The 16919-nt window shown below is 61.8% G+C and overlaps 2 protein-coding genes across 12 annotated transcripts in view; one reads left to right on the top strand and one right to left on the bottom strand.

Moving 5' to 3' along the window:
- The window catches only part of GPAA1 (glycosylphosphatidylinositol anchor attachment 1), a 139664-nt gene that overhangs the window by 68014 nt on the left and 54731 nt on the right, over window positions 1–16919 (bottom strand). The gene's annotated exons all lie outside the window — the stretch shown is intronic.
- Window positions 1–16919, top strand: part of PLEC (plectin) — a 57099-nt gene that overhangs the window by 5385 nt on the left and 34795 nt on the right. For 2 of the 10 annotated variants that reach the window (XM_059672517.1, XM_059672515.1), the window contains exon 1: window positions 352–486. The exons of 3 other annotated variants lie outside the window; for them this stretch is intronic. In XM_059672517.1, the coding sequence (XP_059528500.1) occupies window positions 402–486 (85 nt within the window). In that variant the 5' untranslated portion in view covers window positions 352–401. Of the gene's footprint in view, window positions 1–351; window positions 487–12216; window positions 12278–15095; window positions 15772–16919 lie in introns of those variants that run through there. 5 more of the 10 variants (XM_059672518.1, XM_059672516.1, XM_059672504.1 and 2 more) reach the window with 3 other exon arrangements.

The following is a 16919-nucleotide window of genomic DNA, read 5'->3' as shown; positions in this document are numbered from 1 at the left end:
CGGATCCCACGGGGTTACGGAGAGGTCGGGGCTGCAGAGGGAGGGGCTGCCACGGGGCTGGGAGCCGGACCGGACGGGAGAATTCAGGCTGTTGGCGCCCCGACCCGGCCAGGAGCGGGAGGTGGGGTTCGCTCGCTGGCACGCGCCGTGGGGCAGAGCGTGGAGCCCGCGGAGCCCGGTCCAGCCGCGCCACCCCCGTAGTCGCTCGGCGGGCGGCCGCAGCTCCCCTGGGCCCGGCGGCCCCTGGCCCCGCCCCGCCCCGCCCGTGGGGCATCCTGGGTGCGGGGGGGGGGGCGGGCGGGGGCGGACACTTTAAGCGGCGCCGGCGGCCGCAGGGACAGAGTGGCTGGAGGTTCCCTCCGTGTCGCAGCGCCCCGCCGCGTCCCGCGCCCGCCGCCCGCATGGCCGCCCCGCTGCCGCCCGGCCCGCCGCCCGACGAGCAGGACTTCGTCCAGGCCTACGAGGAGGTGCGGGAGAGGTACAAAGGTACGCGCGCCGGCGGGTCCGCCAGCCGGTCAGCCTGGCCTCGGACACCCGGTCCGCGGCGGCTCCACATGGCGGCCGGACAGAGCCCGTCCCCTGTCCGCCCCGCTCGGCCCCGCAGCCCGCGCCCCGCGCCCCGCGCCCGGGAAGAGGCCGGCGAGCTCCGCGCAGCCCCCGCTGTCATGCCCTTAATAGGGCATCGCGCTGCGCGGTAGGTGGGGTGGGCCGCGCGGCGGGGGCTCCTCCCGGCCGGCGTCCACGTCCCGAGCCCATGCTCAGCAGGCACGTGGGTCCGGGCTGTGCTGTGCCTGCCCCTCAGCCGGAGCCTCCCACATGGGGCAGGGGCGGCTGCCACCGCCTGGCAGTGGGTCGCATAGCTGTGGCCTCTCCTCACCTCCCAAACGGGCAGCGCCCAGGCCGCCTCCCTCCCTTGGCAGGGACCCTTGTCACACCCCTCTGCCCGCCGTGGCCGCCGTGGGCTGGGGAAGTCCGGGCAGCCCCCTTTCCTCTGGGGAGGAACCGCGTTATGGCTTTGGTCTCCATGACCCCGGACCCCTCTGGACCCGCGAGATCCAAACTGCTGTCAGCTGCCTGCAGCCCGGGCGGGTCCCTGCCGGCCCCCAGGCTTAGGGGTCTGGGAATGAGCCCCTGGAGAGGGGGAGAGAGGGGCCCTGGGGATGGCCGACCAGACCCGGCTCCAGCTCCACGCGGCTGGTTCTGCTGGCTCTGCCCCAAGGGCAAGGGCAGCTCAGGGAGAGCTCCTCTGGGGTTTTGCCTGGAGCCTGTGGAACTGCTCTGCACCCACTCACCCGGCCCAGGCGGGAGGTGCCTCTGGGCCCAGGGCTCATCTCTGCTGCGGGGAGGGTGGGGGTGGGGGTGGGGGCCCTTCACCAATAGCTCTCGTTGGGTCCTGAGTGGGATGGATGTGCTGTGAGGTTCTCCTTGTGGCCAGTTCACCTGGGCCAGGTAGGACCCTCCTGTGACAAGGCGCTCGGAGTCTGACCATGGCACCCGCAGGGAGGGAGGGTGTACCCGGGGCAGGTGCAGGGCAGGGCACAGCTCTCCTGACAAACCCTGGACGGAGCTGGTTCTGAATTGGCCACTCTGTTGAACGCGGGGACACCTAACTGTATACACAGGCTTCGTTCCAAATCCTCGGACGGGTCAGGCTCGGGCTTGCATGTGGTTCCATCCAGAGCCTGTCCTGGTGCGAACGCCTCCCAGGAGTGAGCTGCGATGGGCCTGGGGCTTTCCGTCTCGGTCACCATGGTTGGTGTTGGCCACACGGGGCTGCCTTGGCCCATGGTCCCTTCCTGGGCTTGTGGGTGACTTAGCCTGTCCCTCCGGCCTGCGGGTGCCCGGGCACCTGCCTGCAGGGAACTTGCTGGAATCATGGGGCAGTGCCCCGTGTGGCCCTAGCCTGAGGGTGGCTGAGAGTTGCCAAGCAGGAGAGGAGGTGCTGGGGGTCCCCATGCAGCCAGGGGTGTCTGGTGCAGGAGTTGGGAGACCTTCTGGGGCATACCAGGCACCCCCAAGTCTGCTCTGCTCCTGGCTTGCGCCCAGGGACTAGGTGAGCAGCTGGGCTGGTGCCTGTGGTCGTGCCAGGGCCACGGCTGAGCCCCAGGAGTGGACTAGAGGAGGCTGGAGGTGGCGAGGCTCCCGGCCCATGGCTGACTGTTGTGAGCCCGTGGGATCTACTAGAGGCCTGAGACCTTGGTCCCCCTCTCCCTGGAGGTGCAGGGTGGCCCCTGGGAGCGGGGGAGGGTGCGCACGGCCCCTAGTGGCTAGTGACTGCCCGGGGCTGGGGTGTGGAGGAGCCCCTTTCCTGTGCTGGCTCTGCCTTCTGCCCAGCCCTGCACGCCCACTCGTGGTCCTGCATTGGCCCATGAAGGGCCCTGGCTTCTGCCCCCTGGCCTGTTCCCCCCAATGGCAGTCACCCCCTCCCCACCGCCCCCTGTTCTTACCAGACGCAACTTCTGTTCTTCCCTCCAAAGATCAGCCTCTAGCCTCTCACCCCAGTGACCCCCCCACCCTTTAGGCCCCACCCTGGACACGTCACCATCCCCGGCTCAGCCCTGGGAATCCCAGGGCATTCCATCTCCCAGCAGTCACTGATCCTCCCAGAACATTCTTGGTTTCCTGCCAGCCAGAGCCCCTTGCCCCTCCCCACCCTCCTCGCCTTTTCTCCAGGGCAAATTCCTGTGGGGCTGCCGCCCCTGGGTGGGTGTCCCGCCAGCCCAGCTGCAAGGGGCATCCTGCCTCTCAGGTCCCCAGAGCCTGGCCTGCTGCACCAGGGAGCCTGACAAGGCTGGGGGAGGGGGGGGGGCAGGGGTGCAGGGCAGGGGAGGGTTTGAGGTGAGCAGGTGAGTGTGGGAGGGATGTCTGCAGAAGGAGCCTCCCCTTCAAGGGGTGCTGTGTGCACAGGGCCAGGGGCCTCTCCTGGGGTCAGGGCGTGAGGTGCCGTGGAGGGTGGGGTCGGGGCCGGCCTGGAGGGCCTGGGAAGCCAGGGAGAGACTTAAAGGTGTCCCCTCAGGGCTGGGAGCAGGGTGACAGTTCAGTGTGGATCAGACTGGAGGCGGGGCTGCAGAAGGTGAGGCTGGATAGAGGTCAGCAGGAGGTCGCTAGTGTCAGCCTGTCTGCAGGGCATGTCTGACTTTCTTTAGAGCTCAGCTAAAGGTGCCCCGGCCGGCGCGCTCAGTGGTTAGCATCGACCTATGAACCGGGAGGTCACAGTAGATTCCTGGTCAGGGCACAGGCCCAGGTTGATGGCTTGATCCCCAGCGTGGGGCGTGCAGGAGGCAACCCATCCATGATTGTCTCTCATCATTGATGTTTCTCTCTCTCCTCCCTTCCTCTCTGAAGTTAGTAAAGATATTAAATAAATAAATAAGTAAAGCTTAGCTGAAGAGGCTCCCCACCTCCCTGGCAGGCCCCAGGCCATTGTGCCAGGCACCCTCCTTGTATGTCTCGCCCTGTCCTGTTCTGGACTCTGAGCTCAGTTATCTGTGTCCCTGGCACCAGCCCTAAGCCCGCAGCCAGCATGTGCAGGGTGCTCCCATGAGGGGGGGGGTGCCATGCCGTCATCTTTGGGGGCTGGAGCTCAGTTGGCAGGAGCAGAGGCTGGCAGGTAACTGTTGCTCTTGGGAGAGGGCTTTTGGCCTGTGTTTATTGTCAGAAGTGAACGGTGCTCAGAATCCGCAGAACAGCAAGCGCTATGGGAGTCTGTCCAGAAAAACGGTTCAAGTCACAGCGTCACAACTCCGGCCCCCAGTCCCACTGGCTGCGGGGACCACAGTGTGTGTGTGTGTGTGTGTGTGTGTGTGAGAGAGAGAGAGAGAGAGAGAGAGAGAGAGAGAGAGAGAGAGAGAAGGAGGGAGGGAGGATGTGAGTCCGGTGGTGTTTAGCATATTAATAGATTGTTGACGTCACCTGACACTGGGCAAACCCTGATCTGCTTCAGTCCCACGTGCTGGTCCGGACGGGACATTTCAGGTACAGGTGTCCCTCCCTCACCGTGGCCACGGGTAGTGCATTTTTCTTTACTCATTGAGGCCGTGGCCACCCAGCACCGAGCACCTCTGTCGGCACCATTTTCCCGGCCGATCAGGTGTTGGTTAGCGTTACTCAGCAATACAGAAACGGAGGCTTGTAGTGCTTTTTGTTTTGTTTGCTGGTTGGTTAATCCTCACCCGAGGATTTTTTTTCCATTGATTTTTAGAGAGAGTGGAAGAGAGAGGGAGAGACAGAGAGAGATATCGATGTGAGAGAGACACATCGCCTGGTTGGCTCCTGCACGACCCTGACCAGGGCCTGGGCCGGGGGGGGGGTGGGGGGGAGCCTGCAGCCGAGGTACGTGCCCTTGACCAGAACTGAACCTGGACCCTTCGGTCCGCAGGCCGACGTTCTATCCACTGAGCCACACCGGCCAGGGCTGTAGTGTTGTGGGTTGTTTTGATGTGATACCATCATACACTCAATAGATGACACTTGATGGATATTTGGGTGGTTTCCACCTTGTGGCTGGTCTGAGCAGTGCTGCTGTGGACCTTGTGAGTGAGTTTCTGTGCTTCCGTATATCTTTATCGTCTTCATCTCTCCTGTACAGACACCAAGGAGTGGAATTGCTGGGTCAGGGGTCGTTCTATCTTTAGCCGCGTGGAGAACTGCCAGGTCGGTCCCCAAGCACTGCACCCCCTGCGCCCCGGGAGCCTCACCCGCACTCACCCGCACTCAGCACTATCTGCCTTGTTGACTGTGGACATCCAGTCGAGTGGGTGTGAAGTGGGCCGGGTGCTGGTTCTCATTTGTGCTGCCCGATGCTTGGTCGCCACGCGCCTTCTCGAGCTCACTGGCCGTCCTGTGTCTTCTTTGGAGAAACCTTTGTCCAGATCCTTTGTCCATTTTTAGGAAATATATTTTTATTGATTTCAGAGAGGAATGGAGAGGGAGAGAGAGAGAGAAACATCCATGATGAGAGAGAGTCGTCCATCGGCTGCCTCCTGCACGCCCCACACTGGGGATGGAGCCCGCCACTGGGGCATGTGCCCCGCCGCGACCAGGAATCCAACCATGACCTCCTGGTTCATAGGTCGACGCTTAACCCCCGAGCCACACCTGCCGGATCCTTTGTCCATTTTTAAATTGGGGTTTTCTCTGTGCATGATTAGATTGTGAGTGCCCTTTATGGATTCCTGATGCGAGCCCCTGATCAGATGGTTGATTTGCAAAACTGTTATCTGATGCCGTCGGGTCGGCTGTGTTTTCACTTTCCTGATTGATTGGCTGTGTTTTCACTTTCCTGATTGATTGGCTGTGTTTTCACTTTCCCAATTGTCCTTCGCAGTGTTTCCTTATGGCGAGCCCACTTTATCTATTTTTTTTCTTGGTTGCTAGTGCTTTTGGTTTTGTTGCCTATTCCAAAGTCGTGAGGATTTACGCCTGTTTTCTTTCAAGAGTTTTATAGTTTTAGCTCCTGTGTTTAGGCATTTGATCCATTTTGAATCAATAATTGCGTGCGGTAGGAGGTAGGGTCCACCTTCAGTCTTTTCCATGGAGGAGCCCGAGGGAGCTGGGAGCAGGGGCCGGGATCTGAGTGCTGTGGGAAGGGACGCAAGGAGGCCAGGGAGGGACGGTGCAGGCGGCCCAGGTGCCTAGACACACCACGGCCTGGGGCCAAGGGCAGGGCCCGGGGCAGGCCCGCAGGGGGCAGGGAGGTGCAGGGCTGGGTGCCTGGTGGGCCATGGGTGCTGGTGGGGCCATGGGTGCTGGTGGGGCCACGGGTGCTGGTGAGGCCATGGGTGCTGGTGGGGCCATGGGTGCTGGTGGGCTGGGCGGAGGGGGAGCCAGGAAGTGTTCTAGGTGAGGCGAGGAAGGCCCCCTGCGCACCTTCACCTCCCTCACATGTTGGGGAGCTTGGGCAAAGGGACCTGGGCCAGGAAGAGGGCGGCAGGTGCCCACTCTGGCTCCTGGGGTAGGCAGGTCCAGGGCCGAAGCGGCAGGAGAGGAGGGACCTAGAAGGACAGTGGGGCTGGGGGGACAGCTGGGTTCTGGAAGTTCTGGACCGCAGGGTGCGGGCAGGGGGGCAGCTGGTGGAAAGCTGAGGGTGGTGTCCCCAGCAGGTGTCCTTGAGCACGAGGCCACTATCATCTTCATTCTCTTCTTCTTCGTTTTCACGTGAGTGTGCATGCTGACCTTTTGAAACGTATCTTTGTTCTTTTTCTGAGTAAGTGAATGACTACATGGGAAGCTCATGAAACAGGCAGGGGATTAAGTATCCAGAGATACAATGGGCCTCACTGTTACTGTCACCACAGGACTCACCCCTGAGCTGTGTTCCCGGGCTGCGTAACAGAGTGACACGGGCTAAGACAACAGAAACGGATTCTCTCACGGTTCGGGAGGCCAGAAGTCCAAAACCAAGGTGTCGGCAGGGCTGTGCTTTCTCGGAAGGCTCTAGAACAGTGGCCCTCAACCTTCTGACCTTTTAAATACAGTTCCTCATGTTGTGACCCAACCATAACATTATTTTCGTTGCTACTTCATCACTGTCATGTTGCTACTGTGACGAATTGTCATGTAAATATCTGATCTGCAGGATGGTCTTAGGCGACCCCTGTGAAAGGGTCGTTCGACTGCCAAAGGGGTCGCGACCCACAGGTTGAGAACCGCTGCTCTAGAACCTTTCTGGCCTCTCAGGCTCCTGGGGGCCCTTGGCATTCCTTGGTGAGTTGCCACATCCCTACAATCTCCACCCCCATCTTCACCTGGCTTCCCTGTGTGTCTCCTCTTCTCTGTCTTATGAGGACATGCGTCATGAGATTTAGAGCCCGCCGACCAATCCAGGGCGATCGCCTGAGATCTGTAATTACAGTTGCAAAGCTCCTATCTATATATATAAAAGGCTAACATGCTAATTGTCCGACTGTCTGACCGGTCACTGTGATGCACACTGACCACCAGGGGGCAGACACTCCATGCAGGAGCTACCGTGACATGCACTGGCACCATGGACCTGGCACCCACAAACCAACACTCAGCTTTCCCCAAGTGGAACACAGGCCCCGCCACCACCCCCAAGTGACACCCCACCAAATTGCAGCCAACACTGCCAAGACCCCATGGCACAAAATGCAGTCCACAGCCCAGTCCAGCCCGGAAACGGTTGCTGTGGGCACCAGGTCATGACATCACGTAGCAACGCTCGGCTTCCTCTCCCTAGCGACTAGCCTCCTTACAGTTTCTTCAGCCCAGGAACACGACTTGCTTTACAGCCAGGTGCAAACATTTTACACTTTCACCAAATGTCTGTGCAGCGTTTTCCCTGCCTCATCTCATTTGCTCCTCACAGAAGTCCTGGAGTAGGTAGACAGGAGACTCGGTGGGATCCTATTTTCTTTTCATTAGCCAGAAAACAGAGATTTAGAAAGTTTAGAAACTTGACCCGACTGAACAGAAGTAAGAAATGGTGGACCTTGAAAATGACTTCAGGTTTTCTCACTGCACAGAATATAGTCAAACACGGCTGCAGTTAAATATTTTACCCTTGGTTCTCCCTGCGTGAACTACAATAATAATCTGCTTCGTGTTGATATTTACTGCCGTGTTGCTGACAATTACCTGAAAGAGAAGTTGTGGTGCTTCACTGGGCTGGAAAAAGTTTAGCTACATCAGAAAGCAGGTCTAATTAAGCAAGCTTATTCTATATCTATAAAAGGCTAAGTTGACTCGTGCATGTGCGATACATATAAAGCTCTCGCTGGCACCAATCGTACCATGTGCTTCTGTCATTGTCGATCGTGAATTTGGTTGACACTTCTATTATAAAGGGCGAATAGCGATATTAAAACATTTCTTCTAATTTCCTTTCAATGTGCATGAATTTGTGCACCGGGCCACTAGTTTCCAAATAAGATCACAGTCACGGGTACCAGGGGTTTAGATGTGAACTTACCTTTCGGGGGCCACCATTCAATGCCCTCCCCAACTCACCCTGCACTGGTTTGGTTGATGTTCTGTAAAACTTCCACATCTTTTTTTTTTTTTAAATTGATTTCAGAGAGGAAGGAAAAAGGAGAGAGAAACATCAATGATGAAAGAGAATCATTGATTGGCTGCCTCCTGCGTGCCCCATACTGGGGATCGAGCCTGCAAGCCAGGCATGTGCCCTGACCAGAAATGAAATTGTGACCTCCTGGTTCACAGGTCGACACTCAACCACTGAGCCACACTGGCCCGGCTGTTTGTTGTTTTTTAAAAATGTGCACATTGTGCCCTGGCCAGGTGGCTCAGTTGGTTGGAGCATCATCCTTTGCACCAAAAGGTTGAGGGTTTGGATCTCAGTGGGGGCACAAAGCTAGGTTGTGGGTTTGATCCCCCATTGGGGCACGTATGGGAGGCAACTGATCAATGTTTCTCACATTGATGTATCTCTCTTTCTCCCTCTTCCTTCCTCTCTCTCTCAAATCAATAAACATATCCTCAGGTGAGGATTAAAAAAAATATGCAGTGTTTTGTCATATAATTTAATTTATTTGTAATTTTGTAATTAAATATGATAAAAATTTAAGAACAGGGCCTGCTTAAGGCAAAGATAACCTTTAAAAAATATTTTTATTGGTTTCAGAGACGAAGGGAGAGGGAGAGAGAGATGGAGACATCAATGATGAGAGAGAATTATTGATTGGTTGCCTCCTGCACGCCCCTTACTGGGGTTCAAGCTTACAACCAGGGCATGTGCCCTGATCGGGACTCAAACCGTGACCTCCTGGTTCACAGGTTGATGCTCAACCACTGAGCCACGCCGGCTGGACTGATGATGAAATATTGTGGACACATAACTTCTTTTTACTTACTGCTAATTGGACATCTTTCCACAACATTAACTTACAATGTAATATTCCTCTAAATGGTAACCCTATCATTATTTAAGCGAATCCCCTGTCATAGAACATTACGGTTATTTCTATTTTGTTTTATTCTCTGGGATTAGAAACTGCCGCAGTGAACAGTTTTGTAGCTGGATTGCTGTGCGTGGCCGCGACAGTTGTTACACATGGAATTTCTGGGTCAAAGGGTACACACAATATCGGCTTTATCTCCACCCGGACACCAGTGTCCACCCCTCAGATTGGCAGAGGCCCCACACCTGGATTTCTGGGCGGTGGTGGGGCAGCGTGGGAAAGGGGCCAGTGAGCGTGTCTGTCAGATCTGAAAGTGCCTTCTCAGGCGACAGACGTTGCTGGAGGACCGGGCTGTGCTGCACGCCCAGGCGGAGACCTCCATGTGCGGGTGTGTGAGGCGCCGCATTGGTGTTAAAAGGGGGGAAACCATTGCCCGGCCGGCGTGGCTCAGTGGTTGAGCATTGACCTATGAATCAGGAGGTCACGGTTCGGGGTTCGATTCCAGGTCAGGGTACCTGCCCGGGTTGTGGGCTCCATCCCCACTGGAGGGCACGCAGGAGGCAGCCGATCAATGATTCTCTCTCATCATTGATGTTTCGCTCTCTCTCCCTTCCTCTCTGAAATCAATAATTTTTTTTTTTTTTAAAAAGGGGAAAACCAAGAATCCTGTTTATGTGCCCGCTGTTCCATAAAGAAATTCCAGAGGATAAACGGGAATTGGGGAACAGTGAGCCCGCACGCGTGTGGGTGGGAAGGGGCGGTCAGGAGGGGCCGGCAGTGCCCTTGGTGGTGGTGGTAGCGTTGGGCGAGGATTCTGTTCGCATACAGTTACGCGTCTCAGTGTTCGCTGGGTGTCGAAGTGGCTTCTCCCCGCAGTGCCTGAGGGCTCGCCCCACAGTGCGCAGCGAGGCGCGGGGCAGAGTACAGGGCCATCGGGCGGGCCCGCAGGTGGGTCCGAGTCGCAGTTTTGGCAAATGCGTCCGTGACCGTGGGGACCTTCTGGACGTCACTTCCCCCGGCCTGTGTATTCCTGTGTGGTGCTGGCTTCCTGCCCTTAAGTTCCTACTGGTGTTTAGTCATCACATTCCACATTATTTTTTAAATGTCTCTATTGATTTTAGAGAGAGGAAGGGAGAAGGATAGAGAGATAGAAGCATCGATTGGCTGCCTCCTGCACGCCCCACACCGGGGATCAAGCCCACAAGCCAGGCCTGTGCCCTGACCAGGAATCGAACCAGCGACCTCCTGGTTCATGGGTTGACGCCCAAGCACTGAGCCACGCCGGCCGGGCCACAGGACCCTATCCTGCACGGCTGTTGCTGGCCGTCAAGAAAGTCCTTGGGCCTCTCAGAGGTGGGCTCTTTTGTTGGTTTAGACCAGCCGTGGGCAAACTAGGGCAAACTACGGCCTGCGGAGCCGAAAGAGCGGAGGGTTCTCTTGCTCTCCCCTCCGCTCCTTCACCAGCAGCAGCGTTAACATGGCAACGTCGGGGAATCACGGCCGCAGCTCCTTCTGAGTCCAGTTTAAGAACCCATTGTGGCCCTCGAGTCAAAAAGTTTGCCCACGGCTGGTTTAGACAGATCAGTGTGGCTTGTTTGGGTGCTGAGAGGAGCGCAGTCCCAGTCCTCCCATGGCCCGGCTTACCTGGGTCCACCCACAGGCAGAGCCAAGGCCACCACCAACCGCAGAGGTGCCCAGAGGGCCCTTAGCCTCCGGCCCAGAGGGCCCTTAAGGCGGAGCTGAGGGGCACTGGCTTGCTCCCCACTGGCACCGCCCGACCTGCCGTGTCTGCCTGAGTGGCCCAGGAGGCATCTCGGGTTTGGAGGGACGTCTGTTCTGAGGTCACCAGTGCGTCCTCTTCCCTAGAGCACTGGCCGCTTCTTACAATCGGAAGTGTCGATGCCTTTTGGTCAGATGACTTGTCCGAGTTTTTGAGGTCAGCGTACATATTTTTCCTTAATCTTCACCCGAGAATATTTTTCCCATTGATTTTTTTTTTTAAGAGAGAATGGGAGAGAGGGAAGAAGAAGGAGAGAAAGAAACATCGATGTGAGGAGACGCATCCATTGGTTGCCTCCCGCACTCGCCCTGGCTGGGAATCGAACCCGTGACCCTTTTGGTGCGTGGCCGACGCTCTCACCTCGGAGTTACACCGGCCGGGCAGGGCTCTTACTGGTGAAGTGGAGCTCTGTCGGCCGCCTTCCTGGGAAGCAGTCATCCTTGAACTGCAAGGTCGCCTTCCTTTCCCGTGGCGACGCCTGCAGGTCCAGGCCTGGGGTCCGGGGATGAGGCAGCCGCCCCTTCGGCCCAGACAAGCCTCACTGGGTTAGAGACGCTGCTGTCCTTGCCGGGAGGGAACGCAGAGGGTGGGCCTGACAGGAGGCCTCCGCTGGGGGCCGAAAGGGGGTCCACTGCCCAGAGAGCAAGGCCTCTGTGCCCTGCACCCCGGCTTGGCCCTGGGCCCTGGGAGGTGATGGTGCAGCCCAATGTGACGGCTTGCTGAGTGGCAGAGGCTGGGTGCTGGCTGGAGAACAGATGGACACGCCATCTTAGGAGTGAGTGTGTGGAGGGCATCTGGAGTCATAGGCAGGGGTGAGGCGGCCCACAGGAGCATGTGGGTGGGGGAGGGTTCTAGAGGAGGGGCCAGGGTGCAGGGCAGGGGCAGAACCACCCAGGGGGGGCATGGATCTGGGTGATGATGGGCTGACCGCGGGCAGGCCTCCCGCCCCTGCCCTGGTGGTACCCACCTTCGCACCCGGAGTGCTGGTTGGCAGCCACGTGGAGGCCCAGACCCATGGGAAACTACTTGAGGATTCTCTTCCATTGACTTTTAGAGAGAGTGGAAGGGAGAGGAGAGACAGAAACACCATGTGAGAGAGACACATGGATTGGCTGCCTCCCGCATGCCCCCCCCCCCCAAAAAAAAACAGAGCCGGGAGCCTGAATCTGAGGTACAGAGCCCACGCTCTAGCCACTGAGCCAAACCGGCCAGGGCCCGACGGGCAACTTCTGCAGGGAGCAGGGGACCGAGGCCAGGGAAGCCACGTGCACGTGCCTGCAGGACCCCTGAGGGCCTGGGATGCGCCTGGGTCGGGCGGGTGGTCCTGGCCATCCCGCGGGAGTTAGACGCCCAGGGGTGGGGGGGTGGGGGGCGGGGGGCTGGCTGGGAGCATGCCCGGGGCCTTGCCCAGCATTGATCCGCCGAAGCCCCGCCCAGGCCGGCACGCCCCGCCCCCGCCTTCCGCCGCCTCCCGCCTCCTCCCGGGGCTGCGGCTCTGGCCAGGACAGCGCGGTGCGGGGCTGGACTCTGCGTGGCATGTGCGAGGCCGCCCTCGGTGCCGCCGGAGACATGGACCCCTCGCGAGCCATCCAGCACGAGATCAGCTCCCTCAAAGGTGCAGACCGGGCCGGGTGCGCGGGCCAGGCATGGGGTGCAGTGACCTGGGTGGGGTGCAGCCCCCGCAGGGCCGGGGTCAGGGGCTGCTGCAGGGGCAGCTTCGGGGATGGGGCGCTGGAGCGCGGAGACCTCAGGCCCAGGCCCCGTCGGGGCACCACCAGGGGTGGGGTCCGCCCGGCACTGGCCAGGGCGCCTCCCGCCGCTGCCCTGAGGCCGGGCCGTGAGTCGGGGGCGGGGCGGCTTCGGCGGGGCGGGGCGGAGGAGGGAGCGGGTTTCTGCAGCGGGGCGGCCCCTTCTCCCGGGACTCCCCGGAGCCCAGGGCCGCCGGCCATCCCACCGCCCAGCGTCCGAAGGGCGAGGGGCGAGGGCACAGGCAGGGCCTGGGGGTCCCCGTGCAGAGGCGCCAGGCCGGCTGGCCCCGGGCAAGCCCACACTGCGGCTCTTTGTTCGGGGCGGGCTGGCCGGGGCTGCCCGAGGGCCCAGGCTGGTTGCTCTGGAAACCTGCAGGGGCCGGAGGGTGGGCAGGGGCCACCTCGCTGCCCGCCTGGCCCTCCCGGTGCTGAATCAGCAACTGCGGCTGCAGCTCTGCAGGGGCGGGGGGCGGGGCGGAGAGGGGCGTCCTCCCAGCTCGGCCGGGAGGGCGAGGGCGGGGAGGGGGCGTGGCGGGCCGGGAACTTCCAGTTCCCCGCTCCTCAGGGCACCGCCCCTCACCCCGCCCCCCTCTCCTCCTCAGGGCGTGTGGGAGGCAGGGGATTCCCCACCGCGCTCCGCCCCTCTCTTGGGGCCCCAGGTGACTGCCCCCCCCGCGGGGATGGCCCCGCTGTGGCGCAGACCCTGCAGCCTGAGTGTTGAGGTCTTAGGTCCGAGCCTTGGCTGTGGCCTGGCACCGCTGGGGGAAGGGGCCTAGGCTGGTTTGGTCGAGGAATCAATACCAGGAAGATAGCGGGGAGGTATGGGGTGGCCATGGAGGCAGGGCAGGAGGTCAGCGCGGGGCTGCGGGGTGCCCAGGTGACCCTGAGAGGAGGACAGGCCGGGAGGGTGGGCTTGCTTTGGGCCCAGGGCTGGGCCACTGGCCCGCGTGCTGGCCTGGACCACAGCGGTGTCGGCTCCGGAAGCCACAGCCCTGGTGGCGGAGTCCGCAGGCGCTGCCCACTCCCGACCCTGTGCGCTTCTTCCTTGACCCCAGCTCCACCCTCAGGAGCTGGTCCTCCTGGGGCTGGCGCCCTTCCCGCCTGTGGGGGGAGAGTGTCCGCAGGGAGCTGGCAGCGAGGGCCGGGCGTGGGGACGCTTGGCTGTGCCTTCAGAGTTTCCACCGCCACTGCTGCCTGCGCTGCGCTCCGTGCGCTTGTGTGTGCGTGTGTGTGTGCGCGCGCTTGTGTGTGTGCGCGCGCGCTTGTGTGTGTGTGTGCGTGCGCGTGTGTGTGTGTGTGTGTGTGCGCTTGTGTGTGTGTGTGTGTGTGTGTGTGTGCGCGCATTCGCGTGTGTGTGCTGGCTGGTGTTTGCAGCAGGCTCGGTGGTGCCATAGCAACGGCTGCATAAACCTGCCCCACGCGCTGCCTCTTGGCTGCAGCTGCCGCAGCCGCAGGCGCCTCCTACCGCGGGATCCCCACCCCGCCCGCCCTATTTATAATCAGTTCCCGGCTGGTGGGAATGGGTGTGTCCGCTTGGGGGAGGGGGCAGCCCGCAGATCCGGGTGTGGGTCCGTGTGGGTGGAAGCATCGCTGTGTTGGGGACTGGGGTGTGGGGAGGGATGGGGGTGGCACAGGATATCCATGGCGGAGCCTCAGTCCTGGGGCCTGGAGGTGGCTGATGGGTGTGGCTGGGCCCGGCTCCGGGGCCCTCTGGGGAGCCGCTGCCCTTCCCCCACCCTGTGCTTGTCCCCCTTCCACTTGGGCCCCTGACCCTCTGCTATGTGGTGCTTCTCTGATCAGCCTCTGTCCAGCTGGCTCTCAGGCGGGCACTCGGGACGGGCGGGCGTGGTGGCCAGGGGCCTGGGCCCGGGGTGGCGGGACTTGGTGACTTTGATTTCCGGTGGCAGCTGAACGTGTCTGGCCTCCGACAGCTGGCCTGTGGGGCGGGGAATGGATGGAGGCTCCACACCCTGCTCCCCCGGGCCCCATGTTCCCGGGTGGCCTGGGATCGGCCTGGGAAGTTTTAAATAGGGTGGCTATTGTCTCAGCCCTGGTCCGAGTGGGGGTTGCGTGATGGACAGCAGCCAGCGGTGCCCGCGGCCCTCCTGACCATGTGCTCAGCGGCTGCCCTTTGCAGTTCTCCTCAGTCCTCTTCCCCAAGACCCCAGCCCGCCCTCCCCTCGGGCCCGGCACCCCCTTTAGATCTTGTGAGCCCATGAAGCCCTGGGACCACCACCCTGTGTGGGGTTCCCTCCTGCCCTCTGCTCCCCACTTCCCTCCACCCACCTTTGAGATTCTTGGTCCCTAGCTACTCCTCCCCCCACCCCGTTCCCCCCCCCCCCCCCACCGTCTGGGGGACCTTGAAGGAAGTGTTCTGAAACTGATGTAATTTCTGATGTTGGAGCTGAGTGGCCCGGGAGGGAGGGAACGGGGGCTGCCCCGGGGGTGGCTGCTTCGGCGAGGTGCCCCCACTCTCCTAGGGGCCCTCCGTGGCTGCGGGTGGGAGGGGCCGGCTATGCTGCTGAGTCAGAGGGGGCCGGCCTGGGCGTCCTGGAGGGAGGGCAGGCGGGAGGCTCTGCAGGCGGTGGGCAGGCCCAAGTGCCGGCAGGAATCAGGAATCGCAGGAGCCAGGCAGCCAGGCAGCCAGGCGCCAGAGCCTCAAGTCCGGCGCCCAGGCCCCGAGCCCAGCACCAGGCCTGCCCACCTGCCCGCCCGCCCGCCCGCCCGCCTGCCGCCCCAGGCCCCTGCTGCTCCTTTGCCGAAGAGCCTTGTCGGCCTCCTCCCTCTGCTCCGCCCGTGCCCTCGCCTCGCGGCTCCGCAGCCATGGTGGCAGGCATGCTCATGGCCCTGGACCAGCTGAGGGCCATTTACGAGGTGCTCTTCCGGGAGGGTGTGATGGTGGCCAAGAAGGACCGGCGGCCCCGCAGCCTGCACCCCCACGTGCCCGGCGTCACCAACCTGCAGGTCATGCGGGCCATGGCCTCCCTGCGGGCCCGGGGCCTGGTGCGGGAGACCTTTGCCTGGCGCCACTTTTACTGGTACCTCACCAACGAGGGCGTGGCCCACCTGCGCCAGTACCTGCACCTGCCTCCGGAGATCGTGCCGGCCTCGCTGCAGCGCGTGCGCCGTCCTGTCGCCATGGTGATGCCTGCGCGCCGCACCCCCCACGTGCAGGCCGTGCAGGGTCCCTTGGGCTGCCCACCCAAGCGGGGACACCCACCGCCCGAGGATCCTGTCCGTGAGGAGCGGAGGGTCTACCGCCGAAAGGAGCCCCAGGCGGGGGCCCCTGAGCCCCCGGTGGTGCCCGCCTCCACCCCTGGAACCCTGGCGAGGCCTGGCCCGGAGCCTGCCCCGGCCACAGGTCAGCCGCATCCTGGCCCCAGCCATGGGGAACGGGAGGGGGAGCGGGGGGCCTCGGCCTGGGGGGCTGGAGGGGGTGTAGCACAGGTGGGGGCTTTGCTCACACCAGCAGGTGGTGCTCTCTCTGCCTGAGGGTGCTGGGTGCCCTGTATTGGGCCACGTGGCTCCTCCCCTGGCTTGAGGACCTGGGTGGGTCGGCCCAGGAGGAGCACATGGGCCCCTGCCAGCCCATCCCCGAGCGCAGCCTGGGGCAAGGGGTGGGGCTTGTGGCCCTGGACTGGCAGGACCAGCTGTTGGCCCAGCCCTGCCCCTCTCCCCAGGGCTGCCCTTACCCAGGCCTGTCTGAGCCTAGGCCTTCTCTGTTCCTGGCGGCGGCATCCAGAGGAGATGCTGGGGTGCACGGGGTGGAGCTGCTGTCCAGCAGTGTGGCCGGGCAACCTGCCTGACCTTTCTGAGCCTTGCGTCTGTCCAGTGGGGGTGACCCCTGCCCGCCTGGTTTTGTGGCTCAGATGTTGTGACTGGTGTTTGGCTGGCTTGGGGTTGTGATGGCCTAGGGGGCAGCTTGGGTGGGGGAGACAAGCAGACCCCCGGTAGGAGCACACCGGCGGCCCAGAGGCCAGGGCATGGCGGGCACGGGCCCAGCCCCAAGTCGAGGCAGGTCCTTTTTGGTGGGAGCTGGGTCTCAGAGGATGGGACAGGTCCTGCTGTCCCAGGGGTTGCCAGCGACCCCTGGCTGTGCCCTTCTCTGTAGCATCCTTCTGCCCCTAAGCACCTCGGCTGAGAGGACCCAGGTGGGTGGTGACACATGTCCCATGCGCTCAGGAGCTCACGGGCCTTGGTGCTGACGTGGTGGTCCAGGCCCCCCAGCACCAGGCCGGCTGGACCCTGCTTCCCTCGTTGTGTCTCGACACCTGGGGCGGAATTGACATCTGAGGTGGCTGGGAAGGGGGCATGGATTTGGGGGGCCGGGTGAATGGAGGTCATGGAACCCAGTGTTGAGCAGGAGCCCCCGTCCTGGCCTGGCCTGGGGTGGACCCACCTGGTCTGTGCTGTGGGAACCCCCTGGGCAGTTTGGTGGGATTGTGGGGTTCAGGGGCCACCTCTGGCTCTCCCGTGGGCTCTCCAGCTCCTGGCCATGGGATGGCTGTT

Source organism: Myotis daubentonii, chromosome 17 (assembly GCF_963259705.1).
Source record: "Myotis daubentonii chromosome 17, mMyoDau2.1, whole genome shotgun sequence".
NCBI classification, from domain to species: domain Eukaryota; kingdom Metazoa; phylum Chordata; class Mammalia; order Chiroptera; family Vespertilionidae; genus Myotis; species Myotis daubentonii.
The sequence above is the reverse complement of the archived record's forward strand: the minus strand, read 5'-3'. Positions and strand labels throughout refer to the sequence as shown.